The sequence below is a fragment of the Chiloscyllium plagiosum genome, unplaced genomic scaffold (assembly GCF_037043375.1).
Source record: "Chiloscyllium plagiosum isolate Xiang-an unplaced genomic scaffold, Cpla_swu_hap1 HiC_scaffold_35, whole genome shotgun sequence".
In the NCBI taxonomy this organism is placed as follows: domain Eukaryota; kingdom Metazoa; phylum Chordata; class Chondrichthyes; order Orectolobiformes; family Hemiscylliidae; genus Chiloscyllium; species Chiloscyllium plagiosum.
Genome location: NW_028270173.1, coordinates 22,089,852 through 22,107,725, shown reverse-complemented (window position 1 = coordinate 22,107,725; position 17,874 = coordinate 22,089,852). Strand labels below are relative to the sequence as shown.

At 41.4% G+C, this 17,874-nt stretch overlaps 2 protein-coding genes across 2 annotated transcripts; both read right to left on the bottom strand.

Annotated features, from left to right (window-relative positions):
- Nucleotides 1-546: 546 nt before the first annotated feature.
- LOC148140455 (uncharacterized) lies at nucleotides 547-3,459 on the bottom strand. Its single transcript, XM_087978957.1, has 2 exons — nucleotides 3,396-3,459; nucleotides 547-1,412 (listed from the first exon to the last, which is right to left on the bottom strand). Exons 1-2 carry the CDS (start codon nucleotides 3,457-3,459, stop codon nucleotides 547-549), a joined length of 930 nt encoding a protein of 309 aa, XP_087835083.1.
- A 10,679-nt stretch (nucleotides 3,460-14,138) lies between these two features.
- LOC148140454 (melatonin receptor type 1A-like) lies at nucleotides 14,139-17,073 on the bottom strand. Its single transcript, XM_087978875.1, has 2 exons — nucleotides 17,010-17,073; nucleotides 14,139-15,004 (listed from the first exon to the last, which is right to left on the bottom strand). The coding sequence occupies exons 1-2, from the start codon at nucleotides 17,071-17,073 to the stop codon at nucleotides 14,139-14,141; spliced, it is 930 nt and encodes a 309-aa protein (XP_087835001.1).
- Between the last annotated feature and the right edge of the window lie 801 nt (nucleotides 17,074-17,874).

Below are 17,874 nucleotides of genomic sequence, written 5' to 3'. Positions count from 1 at the left end.
GGCCTTTTCTCGTTGGAACGGCGAAGGATGAGGGGTGACTTGATAGAGGTGTATGAGATGACCAGAGGAATAGATAGAGTAGACAGTCAGAAACTTTTTTCCCCGGATGCAACAGAGCGTTACAAGGGGACATAAATTTAAGGTGAAGGATGGAAGGTGTAGGGGAGATGTCAGGGGTGGGTTCTTTACCCAGAGAGTGGTGGGGGCATGGAATGCGCTGCCTATGGGAGTGGTAGAGTCAGAATCTTTGGAGACCTTTAAGCGGCAATTGGATAGGTATATGGATGGGTGCTTAAGGTAGGACAAATGTTCGGCACAACATCGTGGGCCGAAGGGCCTGTTCTGTGCTGTATTGTTCTATGTGGAAACCGGTGCACCCGGACGAAACCCACGCAGACACGGGGAGAACGTGCAAACTCCACACAGTCAGTCGCCTGAGGCGGGAACTGAACCCGGGTCTCTGGCGCTGTGAGGCAGCAGTGCTTACCACTGTGCCACCGTGCAGCCCATTAAACCACCAACTCCTCCCATCAATACAAATTATTTTCATAACTTTCTGAATAGAGCATAAGGAGATTTCAGCAAGTTCTTCACCTCCTCTCTGAATCTCCTCTGGGTCAGTGCATAAATACAAGTATTTGTGCAGGAGCTGGTGCACATCAGCAGGAACGCTGCCCTGATTGCCACATAGAGTGAGTTTGAAACTTGGAGAGACGTAATGTGGGTAAAGCTGACGCAGATATGGATGACAGTGATGGGGCCTGACAGCACCATGAAGCAGCCAGAGATGGTGAAGAGCAGAATGATGGAGGTCCTCCTGCTCTTCAGCTCGGGATCTCTGCCCATCTCCCCAGCACCACCGCTGCTGTCCTTCAGAGCCCGGCGAACTCTGCTGGCTGCTAGGATATGGCCAGCGGTGAGAGTGTTCAACAGCAGGAGCAGGGGAATAGGAAGAAACATGTTTGAGATGTTGGAGAGCCACCGGTGAGCTGCCCAGGCCAGAGAAGTGAGGTAACTGGTGACGGTGCGGCAGCCCCACTGTACATTGTTCAGAACATGGGTGGGCTCATAGCGAAAAGGCAAGGGAATGTTGACCATGACGTTAAGAGAACTCACGATGAATATAACCACGTTAGCCATTCTTTCAGTGCAATACATCCCCTTCAATTTGTTGCAGCAAATTGCTACAAAGCGGTCAAAGGTGAAGGCGATGGTAAACCAGATGGAGAGTTGGATGCTGAACCCTTGCAGGAAGGCACTGAGCCGGCAGGCGGAGGTGTAGTTCAGCAGGGAATCCGGGAAATGATACTTGAAGTTCTGGCTCACAATCACGTTGAAGACAAGGACCATCATATCTCCTGTTGCCATGGCAATCATGTAGTGAGTGATTCCTTTGGAAAGGCCGCACTTCCCTTGGGAAAGAATCAGCACTGTCATCAGGTTCGCTGTAAGGAAAATCAAATCGTGAGATGTATCCAAACACCCAGAGATGTGCAGCGATGAGGTCTTGGGTTAGACAAGACTGATGTGCTGCTGGCAATGCTAGACTTGAACTTCAATGGAAAACAGTGAAATCTCATTAGCAATACATTGTCTGTGTCATGGAAATAATCAAAGGGTAATTTCAGGACTGGTATATTCTATTGCTCATCACTTTGCACCGTTTGCTCTCCTGATTTCAAGGAAACCAATAGCATTATTTTCGAAGTCATTCAGAGAAGGACCACTTGCCACATTCCTGCGATTAAGGTCTTGTTGGCTGAAGTGAGGTTATGCCCATCTACATTCGAGTCTGGAAGAATATAAGGTGATTTCATTGAAACATATAAGATCTTGCGGGGACTAGACAAAGTGGAACACAAAAAGAGATATTTACTTTCGACTGCAGTGATTAAGCCGAGGGGACACTGTATCAGAATAAATTGTTTCCTTTTTCAAACAAAGGTAAGACATGTATTATTCTCTGAGAGTGTGGTTGGAGAGTGCAATTCTGTTCCCTTGAAGGTAATCGGATGTTGGCGTATAAGATTGAGTTAGACAGATTTGGATACACAAAGGAGTGGAAGGCTCTGGTTTCCAGGCAGAATAACTGTCAGCCATTGATGACTCATTTTAATGATTACAAGGATGAGATCGAGAATTTCTGTTCCAATTGTTAATGATCCCATTTTCTGCTTAAGCAGAAACAGCCAAAGCACTCTCCCATGAGGGGAACATTGTCTTAGCATTTACCCTGTCAAGATCCTTAAGAATCTGATATGTCTCAATTGGATCACTGTTCATTCTTCTAAACTCCAGACAGTAGACACCAAAACTGTTGAATTTATGACCATAAGACAGTCTTTCCATCCCTCTGATCATCCTAATTGTCCTCGTATGAATTGTGCCAGATGAAAATGTATTTCCTTTGTTACTGGACGAAATTGCTCACAGTGTTCCAAATCTATTCTCAGAGCTGCATGGAACTTGCAGTAAGACGTCCCTACTGTTGTACTCCAACCCTCTTGAAATATGAGGCCAGAATTCTACACGCCTTCCTGATCACAACGTGTTCCTGTTTGCTAATTTTCTGTTTTTTGTATGTCCGAAGGCCCCATCTTCCTTTGTGTACCTGCTTCCACAAATTGCTTTTTCACCCTTCTCAAATGAACAACTTGACATCTTCCCACATTATACACCATTTGCAAGATTTTGCCCATTTACTTTATCTATCAGTATCTGTCTGAAAAAAAAACGTTTGTGTCTCTCTCAAAATGTGCCTTTCCATACAGTTTGCTATCGTCTGCAAAATTCCACTTGATGACATGAAGATTTTCTAAATGTTCTGCTATCCCATCGTAATTACCAGATTACAATGCTTTTTTTTAATTGATCTAGCTACCCGCATTTTGCTGTCCTTCCTTTTGAATCGGAGTGATGCATTGACAGTTTTTTCATGCCTGTGCACCTTCTCCACAATAATAATGCAGACATTATTTCTGCACCTACCTATTTCAGAATGCAAGGTTGCAAGTCATCAGAGGCAGGAACGTTATTTGCCATAAACCATATCAATTCGTGAAATACTCCTCTTTTAATGATGGTCTTCTGACTTACTCCCTCTACCTCATTCCTCGTAATTTTGGGATCTTCAAAGTTTCATCCAACGTCAAGACTGATGGAAAATAAACGTTTAACTCCTCTACCGTTTAATTTCGTTACTTCAAACATAGTTGTTTCCAATTCAGTCAGCTAGGACAGGACAAACTGGACTCAAACCGAAATCAATGGTAATTAAAAGAAAGGAAAACTCAGCAGGAAGCAAGTGTTCAATTCGGAGTATATATCAAATTGCAAAGATTCAATTTAAAACAGAAGAGGTAAGCAAAATGTCACAGCGGCTTCTAATCGCTTACCTGGAATTCCAAAAATTGCAAGAACAGGAAAGAGAATTTCTATTAGAAGCGCCTGCATTCGCATTTTCAGGTGTAAGCAGACAAAGTCCAAATGAGTTAATGCACTGAAACACACTCAATTTATACACAAGCCAATCCTCCAGTGAAACAGTAAACAGATCTCATTAAACATGCTATTTCTAACGAACAAATTAACATCTCGCTTAACTGAGCAGCATTTTCAGTGAGCTGTATTATCCCCCGAGGATCAGGACCAGTTCTCTCAGGTTCCACAGCTCTTAATTCTCAGGAGGTCATTCAAGACCTGAATGCTTCAGCTCAACTTTTACCAGGCACGGAGAGGTGGTTAGTCCAAGAGGAGGATGCAAATCACCAAGTTTTAGACTTTTAAGTCAACCTGTGCTACGTCACGGCTCTGGACAAAGTCAGAGTTGAATCCAGGCCTTCTAACCCATCCAGAGTGATCCTACAAATGTGCGACGTGAGCCCTCAGTTACACATTTCTAGTCTCACCATAGCCTTTCTCTTTTTAGTTATTGCATTCTGTGAAAAATGAAAAAAAAACGTTTTTTACAGCCATTTTCATTTTCGAACAGAAAGATGTTTTAAATGTGATTTCGATGGTATTCATCGACAGCAGTGATAGCATATAAAATATACAGATACACATTACAATGGTTTACATATAAAACACATTTTACTTAAGTCTGTTTAGACGAGGAGATCTAAACTCACATTGTCAGCAACAAAATCGATTTAAAACGAAGTTTCTATGGAATATTGTTCGCTCAGCCAAATAAATTATTTTTATGCAAGACAGCTCAAGTTTTAAAGTCCCAAAAATTCATTTCATTTCCCACAATATCTCACCAGAAGAAAAATAAGTCCTTTAAACATTCCCGTGTTCATTCAATGTTTTTTTTTCCTGTGTTCAATACATTTCTGGAAGGAGACACTGCAGTTCTGCAGTTCAGAATCAACTACTGATAAAATATATTCACGTCAACATATCACTGGATTTTGCATTTCGCCTTTGGGACTAAGAAAACCATAATCATTTCATCTATTACTAAATAACAATCTTCCAACATCATTCTTAAATTCACACAATGTTCCAGCATCCAACACACATTCCATAGAATCATGACCGTTGCAGGAAGAAATTGCTCATGATCTCTGTTTTAAATTTTCTACTACAAATCAGAAAGCAGTTACCTCTCCACCCAGATTTCCCCATGTGAGGAAACATCCGCCATATGTCGATTTTGTCAAGTGTCAAGTCAAGTCTCAAAGACCCAAGATGCTGGAGTTTTGGCCGAAGCCAATGATGTCTGGTATTTGGACTTGGTCATGAGGGAATTCAGAAGGAGATTGGAGGGATAGAATACCTTGGGTTGGAAGGACCTTTCTGGAGCAAATGGGAGAATGCAAAAGTCATAAAGCTCCTGATCTTAAAATGATGTGAAGAAACTAACATCTATGCATTGAAATGATGCTAGGAACAGAACCTCTCATTTTTGACCTTTCAGTGGGATATCGAACGTAGTGTTGAAATGTCGAAGGAATGCTCAGAAATCAGCGCATCTGGAAAGGAAATGGGTATTAAAACCATAATTGATACGAATTTGTTATTCTACCTCAACTCTTCATAAAGATATTCACAAGAATGAAGGCTTTGATTCTTTATTTCAAAAGGAGCTGATTGTCTTTATTTTGAAATGAAGAATACCTGAAATGATAGAAAAAAATTTGGATATTGGATGGCACGGCTGGAGTGATCCAATAACGTCGATTGGAGTCACCTGGTGGCTTCAGGGAAGATGTGGAGGAAGAGAACACAAAGAGAAATATTGTGAGTGCGACAAGTTCCTCCACTCTCCAGGAATTGGTGATAATTACCAGTCTACACTTGAAAAGGTATGCCACTGTAAGGTCAGAGAAAGGTGACTCAGGCTGAACCACACCATTTATATTCTCTTGAACAGCTCTGAGGGGTTTCCACCAGCAGTCCATTATTTTGGAAAACTCTGTGCTGGTTGAACTTGGTTTGTTTGGGAGATGCTGTAAGGTGAGAATTGATGCCTTCGGCCTAAAAGAAATGTCTAGAGTTCTACTCGAGGTAGAGCTGTGAAGGATTTTGTCCCTCGTCGTGCCCCTAATGCTGAGTAGATTGTTTAGTGAATGGGTTAGATAAGTCATTGTTGTACCTGTTCTTTCACGTGTAAGCACAATTACATTAATCAGGATTTCCATTTGAATTCGTGCTATATTTGACTTCATTATGAGACAAAAAAAAGAATTGTGATTTTGTTCACATTTCACGCTGCCTCATGCAGTAATTTCAATCCTTTTAAGTTGTTCTATGTCATTCATAACAATACATTTGGTAATCCCGCATTTCACGAGATTAAAAGTGTGATTATTTTAAAATTCTGCCAATCAGAAGCCGTCCGTACCCCTTTCCTGCTTTCTTCCAAAACCCTTTGACCCCTTTAGTGCAAAGAACAAAATTAAATTCTTTTTGAAATCATTCAATGTTTTCGCCTCAACCTCATCCTGTGGCAGGGAATAAAGAGGCGTTCTCCTCCTTTCGTAAAGAAATTTTGTGTCCTAAGACTGTGACCTCAGTGTCTGTATTTCCTATTCTTCCTATTCATGCCCTGACGAGTCCTCTTAGAATTTTAGAGTTTTGCACACAGTTTCATGGAATTTTATAGTTATAAGATCCTCCCTCATTCCTCTAAACTCCAGTGAATATAATCCTGACTGTCTTCATCGTTCAGTCCTGTCATCCCAGAAGTGAAACAGATAAATTTGCGATATAGTCCCTGCAACAACAAAACATGCTTCATCAGATGATGTCACCAAAACTGCACTGAAAGGTCCAGATGTGGTCTTACTGAAGCCCGAAGCAAGACACTCCTGTGCCATTACTCAAATGGTTTTGCTCTGCAGTCAACATTTCTTTTGCTTTCTTCAGTATCTGCTGCACCTGCATATTTATTGTCAGAGACAAGGACACCCAGGAATTGTTGCACCTCCTCATTTCCTAATCATTCTCTTGGTTATCAGACATAATCTCATTGTATTATGGAACGAATTCACCAGACTGAGTGGCTTATTTGTGCTTGATCATCTTATCGTCTTATCTTCTCCGCATTCTGTAAAAGACAAACTAATGTTAAAACAAAATGCCATAGCTGCTGGAGATCTGAAATAAAAACAAAGTACTGAAAAAGTCCAGGTCATCTGACAGCATCTCTGGAGAATAATCACTCTCAAACACACCCGATTGTAACCCCTGTCCTCACTATCCATACAACTAGCAGTACATTCAAAGGATGATCCGTCACCAGTATACACACAGTTCCTCCCCTGTCATCGTTCCGAATGTACTAATCATATCAACTTCAGTCTTTGAGTCTCTCCTCCACTTAGATATTTTCACTTCACTAATACCCACTGAATGTATGTACGTTCTTTCATATACTTCAGCTTTCAGTGAGAACTTATTCTCCTTTTGTAATTCTAGGTCTCTTTTCTACAACAATTACTACTCTCTTTGTATTTTGTTTTGACACAAAAGATCTCCAAACTTCCCCAGATAGTCTATTCCAATTGCCCACTCTCATTTCAACAAAGTAAACCTCATGACTTTCCCCCTGTCCCTTAGATCTGAAGAACAGTTTGTAACATCAACCTGTCAGTGGCACTGAGAACCATTTGTTAACTCCAAAGTGAGCTGATCGGAACGTTCTGGCACAGAATAACTGGATAATTGTCCCCAAAGATTTTGTTTAAATAAAGAAGTGCAATGTTTGAACAAGTTCCTGCTTTTCTACAGTGGACAGGTTCCTGAGTGTGCAAGTGTATTGATTTTTTTTTTCAAAAGAAGTCGTAATGGCAGTGGTGCCATATTTTCTACTTTAAGAAAGGCAGGGGTTTGGCCTGTTCTCCCATTTCAGGTTTTTTTTTCTAGTTTGGTTTAGTTGCAGCAGAGAAGCTGATGGTAGCTGCAGCAGAAGCTAGTACATGTTAAAGTTTCCATGCTGCAGCAGGTGATTCTTTACTGGCTTCTCTCTCAGAAATCTCTCCAGCCTGTAAGAATGTGTGTTTGAAGATGGCTTTTACCAAAGGATGTGTCGATACGATGTAGTGGGAATTGGAACACCTGCTTGGATAAATAGTTATGTCGAGTCAGTTGGATTTTCAAACCTGATACTTCATCCGTTTCCAAATACAGGGTTCCTGCCCGAAACGTCGATTTTTGCTGCTCCTCGGATGCTGCCTGACCCACTCTAATCTTGACTCTAATCTCCAGCATCTGCAGTCCTCACTTGACACCTAGTGGATTTTCAATGATTGAGTTATTCTAAATTCAGTTTCCTTTTGTTCATGCTTCAACTGTAGAGCTTAAATAAATTCTGTGCTGCTTAAAGCTGAGTGATTTGACCAGCTGCATCTCTCCTGGAATATCCACTCCACATCTGTCTTTAAAATAACAAAAAAGTTATGGGTCTAGGCTACATTCTTGAAATATTTTGAGGACGTCTTGCCTGGCACATAACAATATGCAACCTCCAGTAAGCATAAATCCAAACGGAGAGTACTCATGCTCTGTTGGTTAAATTTTGCATTCATTGATTATCGGCCGGCTGTTCTCCAGATATTTCTGACTGTAGATCGTTTAATTACTTGTCCCTAAAACCTGACTATGTATGAGCCTCATGTGTCCCATCGATCTGTGTGACACCAAGCGGAGGACCTCCAGATTGTTCTACGTGAAATCGTGTTTGATCACTGCGTTACCTCTCGCTGGGACCAATTGCAACGAGGGTTCAGATAACACCATAATCGAAGGCACTTCACCAAAGTGTTCATCAGACAGAAAATGATGATGCATTACATTCTAACTCGCAAAGAGGAACCTGCAATACACCATGACTTTTTTTTTAAAGTACAGTTTCTGAGGACAAAACAAGAACTAATTGATTTGGAGGGAGAGCCAGGAATTCGCAAGCTTTGCTTTATTTTCAATGGTGATTAATGGCAGGCATTCATGCCCGGCATACAATGTGAAGTCGTATACGGTCAGTAAACATCAGAAACTGACGTAGAGGCGCTGGTGTTCGAATGCAATCGATAGATACAGAAGTGACACGACACCAGCTAATAGTCCAAAGGGTTTATTCGATATCACAAGTTTTCGGAGCGCTGCAGCTTCGTCACTTCACTTTGAAAGCTTAGCTCCCGAAGTGCATGCACGCTTCTCGTTACTTGCCATAGAGCTGTTTCCCAGCCGCATTGGAGAGTGGGAGCTGCAACCTCCATTGCTCACCTGCAATCACTGAGTCTTTCGGAGAGAAACGGGAGGCTACAAGAACATAGCAAGGGAGGCAGCATCAGGAGTTAGAGAAATCAATGTTTCGTGTGTAATCCTTCTTGAGAATTGGGAGGGGGGGGGGGTGTTCTCTGACAGAGGCAGCGAGTCTTTCTGCAGCCATCTTCAATGTTGACACTGTTGATATCTCAACAGACGCTGCTTGACTGACCGAGCAGTCAAGTATTTTCTGCTGTAGTTTTCAGCGTTTTGGCTTTGTATTTTAAGCAGGCATTCTCCCACATGTGCAGACCTCTGTTATACACCATGCCCAACCCCCTCAAAATATTTCAACAATGCAGCCCAGACACTGAGCTTGACAGTTGTTTTAAGCATATGTAAAGTGGATATTCTAGGAGAGATGCGGCTGTTCAAACCCACTTAATATTAATTAATACAGTATTTATTTACAAGATTAATGCATGAAACACAAACAAAAGAGACAGAATACCTAATAACTTACCCCATCTGAAAACCCAACAAATTATCAAAACTTGCAACATCCTGCACAAACACCTCATGGCACAAGAGGTAAAATCAAACACAGGGTCTTACAGGAGAGAATTCAGAGAGACAGGTTCAGCATGGGTCCAGCAGCTTCACAACTGGCTGACTGCTTGCAGTGTATAGCTGACTGACAAACACCAAATCAAACCAGAGAAAAGCTAAGCTGGGGGACGACCCCACTCCCCTTTCACTGGACAAATGCTTTATTTTTAAACTTGAAAGCCTGTGCTTGAGGCAGTATCTGTTAGCTATGATCAAATTGGCCCTCAAAAATATTCAAACGTAGACATTCCAGAGTCTTTTACGACCTCTCTGAAAGAAAACCAAGGTCAACATAATCTTGTTAAAGTAGCAGCATCATCACTCCTCTCAGACTCTTTTAAGCCACAATGAAAACAAGTCATCTTCGCTCTTAAGCACTGCCAAAGCAGAATTGAAAGGTGGGGCGATTTCATGTGTGTTCAGTAACAGCAAGAGCAAAGAAGGCCGTGCAACATCCCACTTTTCTCCCGAGGGGCAATTACATATCACCAGGCTTTTTGGGATAAATCATTTAAGCCTCTTCTGGCATTAACATGATTATGGCTGATCATTGATCTCAGTCCCTTGTTCCCGCTCTCTCCACATACATTGTTACTCCTTCTACACTAAAAACTACGCCCAACTCCTTCTACAAATCATTTAATGTCATTATCGCAAATACTTCATGCGGCAGAGAATTCCACAAGTTCACGACGGTGGGTGAAGAATTTTGTCCTCATCCCACTCCTGAATAGCCTGCTCTCTATCCTTAAACAGTTTCGAGACCTGCATCTATCCAAGTGTAAACTGAATGTCCTGTCCTTCTCAGAAAAGGTTTTATCCTAATGTGGGATAAGCAATAAGTTTCAAGTAGAGTCGCTCATCACATAATGCTGGGGTTCTACGTGGTGCCCAGAAGTATTGTTTATATGGACTTTGTGGTCCAAAAACACAAAAAGTAGAACAGGCAGTGATGGCCAAGAGAGTATGAATGAATCTATTCTTGGAAAATTTGTTCATGCCTAATATTTACAAGCTACAGATTGTATATTTCAATTATAAGGACGTATCAGCCAAACACCAAACAAAATCATGGGATACAGCACCATCAGAGCTTCAGGAGTGATCCCACAACTTAAAAAGGAATGACCTGGAGTCTGCTGTAAAGAGGATGAAGAAGCAGAGACGAGAAGCAATATGGTGATTGTCACAGTTCCGGTGTTTAACAGGAACTTGTTGATTTGGCGAGCATTCATTGTACAGGGCTGTTACTTAAGTGTCAGATAAAAGTGACTCTGGTGGAAAAATAAGAGTAAGATTCTCGTGAACAGTGCTGAGGAGGTTCCACGGCAGTCCATCATTTTGCAAAAATAACTGCGACTGTTTGGTGCATTTAAAACGGACTTGCTTGGGAGCTTCCCTAAAATGAAGATTTGTGGCTGAATCCTCAAAGAAAGGAACTTATATTGTACTGGACGCAATTGAGCAGGTTTTTGTCACAAACACCTTGTGTGCCTCATGCTGGTGGCCTGTCTGGCAGCGATGTCTGGTTAATGTTTGAGGTCAATTATTGCTTACCTGTTCTTTCATGTGAAAACACAATGATGTTGAGCACAATTTGCATGGGAATTCATGTTGGATTTTAGTTTCATTATGATTTTATTCATTTCACATTGTGCTCTTCAGTAACTTCAAATCTTTTGGGGTTTTTTTGACATCTGTTTCATTTTAACATTCGATGATACTGGACTCAGACTTTCATCCAACTCAGTACATCTTTCTCCTGATACCCTTTGCTCCCTTAACCCTCGGAATAAAATAAACTCCTTCTTGAAAGCACTCAATATTTTAGTCTCACCCTCTTCCTAAGGCAGAAAGTTGTGGAGGCTCACCACTCTCGGTGAAGGAACCTCTCTTCATCTCAGTCCTAAGTGCTCAGTGTATGACCACAGGTTCATAACTCTCCTTTAATCGGATCATTCTTCGTACTCTTGCCCTGCTCAGTCTTTTTGGAATTTTTGAGTTTTAAGGTTAGTTTTAGAGAACTAAATTGGTCTAACATCCTCTCTCATTCTTCTAAACTTCAGTGAAAATACCCAATCTTCATAGGTCAGTCCTGCCAACCCAGGATTCAGTCTGGTAAATTTTCGTTATGTTTCCTCAATGCCAATAACTTTCTCATCAGATAAGGAGACCAAATCTGCACTTAATATCCCAGATGTGGTCCCACCAAAACCCGAAATAATCACAACAAGATTCCCCTTCTCCATTTCTCAAATGCTTTTACTATCCAGACAGCATTTATTTGCTTTCTTCATTACCTTCTTCACCTGCATGCTTACTATCAGAGATTGGTGGACATGCGCACCCATGAATTGTTGCACCTCCTAACCTCCCAATGTATTGTCATTCAGGTAATATTCTGCCTTCCTGTTTTTGTTATTAAAGTGGATACAGTCACATTTATCCTTCTGTCATGTTCATCTGCTGTGCATTTGGCCATGAAAACAAATTGTTCAAATTACGCTGAAACATCTGTGTATCCACATCTGTCCAAATGTCTTGCAAAATGGTGTCATTGTACTCCGCTCTCCAATTCCTCTGACTGTTCGTTCTATATGAACATCACCCTCTGTGTGAAAAATATACCCCTCAGGTCCCACTAAAATGTTTGCCTTTTTATCCTAATATCTATGCCCTTATGTTTTAAAATTCCATATCCTGGGGAAAAGACCTTGGCTATTCACTTTATCTCTGCCCAGCCATGATTTTATAAACCTCTATGAGATCATCCCTATGGTCCAAAGATTAAGAAGTGTCACGACATATCCAGCTGCTGCTAATCGTCTTTCCCTCCAATCTCAGTAATATCTTTACAATTGTTTTCTACGCCAATTCCAGTTCAATAACATCGTACCTATAGCAGGACTAACCGAATTGTATTCAGAACGCCAAATGTAGATGTAATAATGATCTGCTCTGCCGCAACAAGATGTCCCAATTTTATACTCAATTTCTAACCAATGAAAGCAAGCATTCGAAACGTCTCCTTAATCACCCGTCTACCAATGTGCAACTTTGAAGAAACTATGCACCTGCCTCCCGAGGTCACTCCGCTGGACAACACTCAACAGTTCCCAACCATTAACCCTGCAATTCCTAACTTGGTCTGTGTCACATAAATGTATTAGCTCACATCTATCCAAAGTAGACCCCCTCTTCCGCTATATGCTCATACGTAGCAAGACACGCACAGCATTGATGCACCATCTAATGCCTTTAACATCCGATCCGTGTGCCAACGCACATATGCAGCAATGTGTACCCTACATACGATGCAATTCAACAACTTATCCTGGCTCCTGGCATAACATCTTCCCAGCTTGTGATGTCTACCATTTAGATGGACATGACAGCATACACAATGGAACGCTACCACCGCTGGTCCCCATTCAAACCACACATCACCGTGACTTGGAAATATATTGCTAATACTTCACTGTCACTGTGTCAAGAAGTCTCCTTGTCACAGACTAAGGCCGTTGTTCAATATTGGCCTGGACGCTGCTGTCGTCAGTACCCATGAAAAAGCCATCTGTAGTTTTGATGGACATGGGTCACAAAGTTGTTGTGAATTCATCCAGTAGTACTTCCATCTCCTCTCTACATCGATCTCCAGTCCTCTGGACTTACTAACCATTGTATCTAATCACTTGGTCCAACCCTTCAGCGTTCTAACTGTTTATATCAATTCAGAATGAAAAAAGTAGAATATCAGGTTCGAACCTCCTAAAATATTTCACGAAGGTCGCCCATACTCTAACTCTTCCAGTTGTTTTAGGCAGATGTAAGGTACATATTCCAGCTTTGATGCACCTGGTAAAACCACTTGGCTTCAAATAAAACAATTTATTTACACACCACTGAATGAAACACAAATTGAAATATAATTGGACAACCGAACCAACACGACAAACCCCACAACTTAACAAAGGAGCGGTTCCAATTTGCTGCAACAACCCCATAAACACAGTCCTTGGAAAAAACGTTTAGTTCAAACTACAGGTTCTTACGGGAGAGATGTTAGAGAGAGGCATCTGTCGAATCAAGGAAGCCTTTTATTTTCCTCACAGCGTTCTTTGACCAGAATTGTGCAGCCTGTGTGCTGATACCTAAAACCAAACTAGAACAAAACGACCCTGAGCTGGTAGAACTGGCCACTCCCCTTTCATTGGACAAGTGTTTTTTTAAAACCAAAAGACCTTTTCCCTGATTATTGCTTGAGGCAGTATCTGTTAGCCATAATCAAAGTGGCCTAAACAGAGACAAATCAGAACCTCTGCCTTACACAATCCCTTTTGAAAAAAAAATACAATTATGACAGAACCCTGTTAAGGCAGCAGTATCATCACGAAAGACACAGTAAAATATCGGTCACTTGATTAATAATGACGTATTTTATTTTGTTCATTCCAGAACGTGGGCATCCCTGCCAAGGTTGGCATTTTCCCAAAGGGCAGCTAAGACTCAATCCTAATGCTCTGAGATCGACATGGCTGTGGATCGTACATCACATATACGATGGAGATGCTTAAAAGCCGTCAGAGGTTCTTGCCGAAAGACAATCAGTTTTTGAAGACAATTAATTTTCCCGCATGTTAATCATGAATGGCGACATAATCAACATTAGGCTCGCGCTATTTGCATAGAAAATGCATCATTTGCCAGTGTGGAATTTCAACCTATGTCCCCAGGATATGAGTTTGGGTTTTAGAATGCTGGCCCAGTGAGGTTATCATTCAACCACCAACTCCCCCCATCAATATAAATTATTTTCATAACTTTCTGAGGAGAACATAAGGAGATTTCAGCAAGTTCTTCACCTCCTCTCTGAATCTCCTCTGGGTCAGTGCATAAATACAAGTGTTTGTGCAGGAGCTGGTGCACATCAGCAGGAACGCTGCCCTGATTGCCACATAGAGTGAGTTTGAAACTTGGAGAGACGTAATGTGGGCAAAGCTGACGCAGATATGGATGACAGTGATGGGGGCTGACAGCACCATGAAGCAGCCAGAGATAGTGAAGAGCAGAATGATGGAGGTCCTCCTGCTCTTCAGCTTGGGGTCTCTGCCCATTTCCCCAGCACCACCTCTGCTGTCCTTCAGAGCCCGGCGAACTCTGCTGGCTGCTAGGATATGGCCAGCGGTGAGAGTGTTCAACAGCAGGAGCAGGGGAATAGGAAGAAACATGTTTGAGATGTTGGTGAGCCATCGGTGAGCTGCCCAGGCCGGTGAAGTGAGGTAACCGGTGACGGTGCGGCAGCCCCACTGTACATTGTTCAGAACATGAGTGGGCTCATAGCGAAAAGACAAGGGAATGTTGACCATGATGTTAAGAGAACCCACGATGAATATGACCACGTTAGCCATTCTTTCAGTGCAATACATCCCCTTCAATTTGTTGCAGCAAATTGCTACAAAGCGGTCAAAGGTGATGGCGATGGTAAACCAGATGGAGAGTTGGATGCTGAACCCTTGCAGGAAGGCACTGAGCCGGCAGGCGGGGGTGTAGTTCAGCAGGGAATCCGGGAAATGATACTTGAAGATCTGGCTCACAATCACGTTGAAGACAAGGACCATCATATCTCCTGTTGCCATGGCAATCATGTAGTGAGTGATTCCTTTGGAAAGGCCGCAATTCCCTTGGGAAAGAATCAACACTGTCATCACGTTTGCTGTAAGGAAAATCAAATCGTGAGATGTATCCAAACACCCAGAGATGTGCAGCGAGAAGGCCTTGGGTTGGACAAGACTGATGTGCTGCTGGCAATTTTAGACTTGAACTTCAATGGAAAACAGTGAAATCTCATTAGCAATACATTGTCTGTGTCATGGAAATAATCAAAGGGTAATTTCTGGACTGGTATATTCAATTGGTCATCACTTTGCACCGTTTGCTCTCCTGATTTCAAGGAAACAAATAGCATTATTTGAGAAGTCACTCAGAGAAGGACCACTTGCCACATTCCTGCGATTAAGGTCTTGTTGGCTAAAGTGAGGTTATGCCCATCTCCATTCGAGTCTGGAAGAATATAAGGCGATCTCATTGAAACATATAAGATCTTGCGGGGACGAGACAAAGTGGAACACAAAAAGAGATATTTTCTTTCGACTACAGTGATTAAGACTAGGGGACACGGTATCAGAATAAACTGTTTCCTTTTTCAAACAAACGTTAGAAATGTATTATTCTCCGAGAGAGTGGTTGGAGAGTGCAATTCTGTTCCCTTGAAGGTAATGGGATGTTGGCGTATAAGATTGAGTTAGACAGATTTGGATACACAAAGGAGTGGAAGGCTATGGTTTCCAGGCAGAATAACTGTCAGCCATTGATGACTAATTTTAATGATTACAAGGATGAGATCGAGAATTTCTGTTCCAATTGTTTATGATCCCATTTTCTGCTTAAGTAGAAACAGCCAAAGCACTCTCCCATGAGGGGAACATTGTCTTAGCATTTACCCTGTCAAGATCCTTAAGAATCTGATATGTCTCAATTGGATCACTGTTCATTCTTCTAAACTCCTGACAGTAGACTCCAAAACTGTTGAATTTATGACCATAAGACAGTCTTTCCATCCCTCTGATCATCCTAATTGTCCTCGTATGAATTGTGCCACAGGAAAATTTATTTCCTTTGTTACTGAACGAAATTGCTCACAGTGTTCCAAATCAATTCTCAGAGCTGCTTGGAACTTGCAGAAAGACGTCCCTATTGTTGTACTGCAACCCTCTTGAAATAAGAGTCCAGAATTCCACACGCCTTCCTTATCACAACGTGTTCCTGTTTGCTAATTATCTGTTTTTTTGTATTTCTGAAGGCCCCATTTCCCTTTGTGTACCTGCTTCCTGATGCGTGTCACCATTTAAATAAAACTCGATTGCTTTTTCTCCCTTCTCAAATGAACAACTTGACATCTTCCCACATTATTCACCATTTGCAAGATTTTGCCCATTTACTTTTTCTATCAGTATCTCTCTGAAAAAAGCGTTTGTATCCCTCTCAAAATGTACCTTTCCATACAGTTTGCTATCGTCTGCAATATTCCACTTGATGACATTAAGATTTTCTAAATGTTCTGTTATCCATTCGTAATTACCCGATTCCAATGCTTTTTCAACTGATCTAGCTACCCGCATTTTGCTGTCCTTCCTTTTGGAAAGGATGATGCATTGACAGTTTTTTCATGCCTGTGCAACTTCTCCACAATAATAATGCAGACATTATTTCTGCACCTACCTATTTCAGAATGCAAGGTTGCAAGTCATCAGAGGCAGGAACGTTATTTGCTATAAACCATATCAATTCGTGAAATACGCCTCTTTTAATGATGGTCTTCTGACTTACTCCCTCTACCTCATTCCTCGTATTATTGGGATCTTCAACGTCTCATCCAACGTCAAGACTGATGGAAAATAAACGTTTAAATCCTCTACCGTTTAATTTCGTTACTTCAAACATAGTTGTTTCCAATTCAATCAGCGAGGACAGGACAAACTGGGCTCAAACCGAAATCAATGGTAATTAAAAGAAAGGAAAACTCAGCAGAAACCAAGTGTTCAATTCGGTGTGTATATCAAATTGCAAAGATTTAATTTAAACCAGAAGAGGTAAGCAAAATGTCACAGCGGTTTCTAATCACTTACCTGGAATTCCAAAAATTGCAAGAACAGGAAAGAGAATTTCTATTAGAAGCGCCTGCATTCGCATTTTCAGGTGTAAGCAGACAAAGTCCAAATGAGTTAATGCACTGAAACACACTCAATTTATACACAAGCCAATCCTCCAGTGAAACAGTAAACAGATCTCATTAAACATGCTATTTCTAACGAACAAATTAACATCTCGCTTAACTGAGCAGCATTAACAGTGAGTTGTATTATCCCCCGAGGATCAGGACCAGTTCTCTCAGGCTCCACAGCTCTTAACTCTCAGGAGGTCATTCAAGACCTGAATGCTTCAGCTCAACTTTTACCAGGCACGGAGAGGTGGTTAGTTCAAGAGGAGGATGCAAATCACCAAGTTTTAGACTTTTAAATCAACCTGTGCTACGTCACGGCTCTGGACAAAGTCAGAGTTGAATCCAGGCCTTCTAACCCATCCAGAGTGATCCTACAAATGTGCGACGTGAGCCCTCAGTTACACATTTCTAGTCTCACCATAGTCTTTCTCTTTTTAGTTATTGCATTCTGTGAAAAATGAAAAAAAAACTTTTTTACAGCCATTTTCATTTTCGAACAGAAAGATTGTTTTAAACGTGATTTCGATGGTATTCATCGACAGCAGTGATAACATATACAAAATACAGTTATACATTACAATGGTTGACATATAAAACACATTTTACTTAAGTCTGTTTAGACTAGAAGATCTAAACTCACATTGTCAGCAACAAAATCGATTTAAAACGAAGTTTCTATTGGAATATTGTTCTCTCAGGCAAATAAATTATTTTTATGCAAGACAGCTCAAGTTTTAAAGTCCCAAAAATTCATGTCGTTCCCCACAATA

Coding starts and splice junctions, on each gene's coding strand:
- LOC148140455 (XM_087978957.1), bottom strand. CDS start 3,459: ATGCGAATGCAGGCGCTTCTAATAGAAATTCTCTTTCCTGTTCTTGCA. Junction 1,413..3,395: donor TGCAATTTTTGGAATTCCAG/GTAAGCGATTAG, acceptor TTCTTTCCCAAG/GGAAGTGCGGCCTTTCCAAA.
- LOC148140454 (XM_087978875.1), bottom strand. CDS start 17,073: ATGCGAATGCAGGCGCTTCTAATAGAAATTCTCTTTCCTGTTCTTGCA. Junction 15,005..17,009: donor TGCAATTTTTGGAATTCCAG/GTAAGTGATTAG, acceptor TTCTTTCCCAAG/GGAATTGCGGCCTTTCCAAA.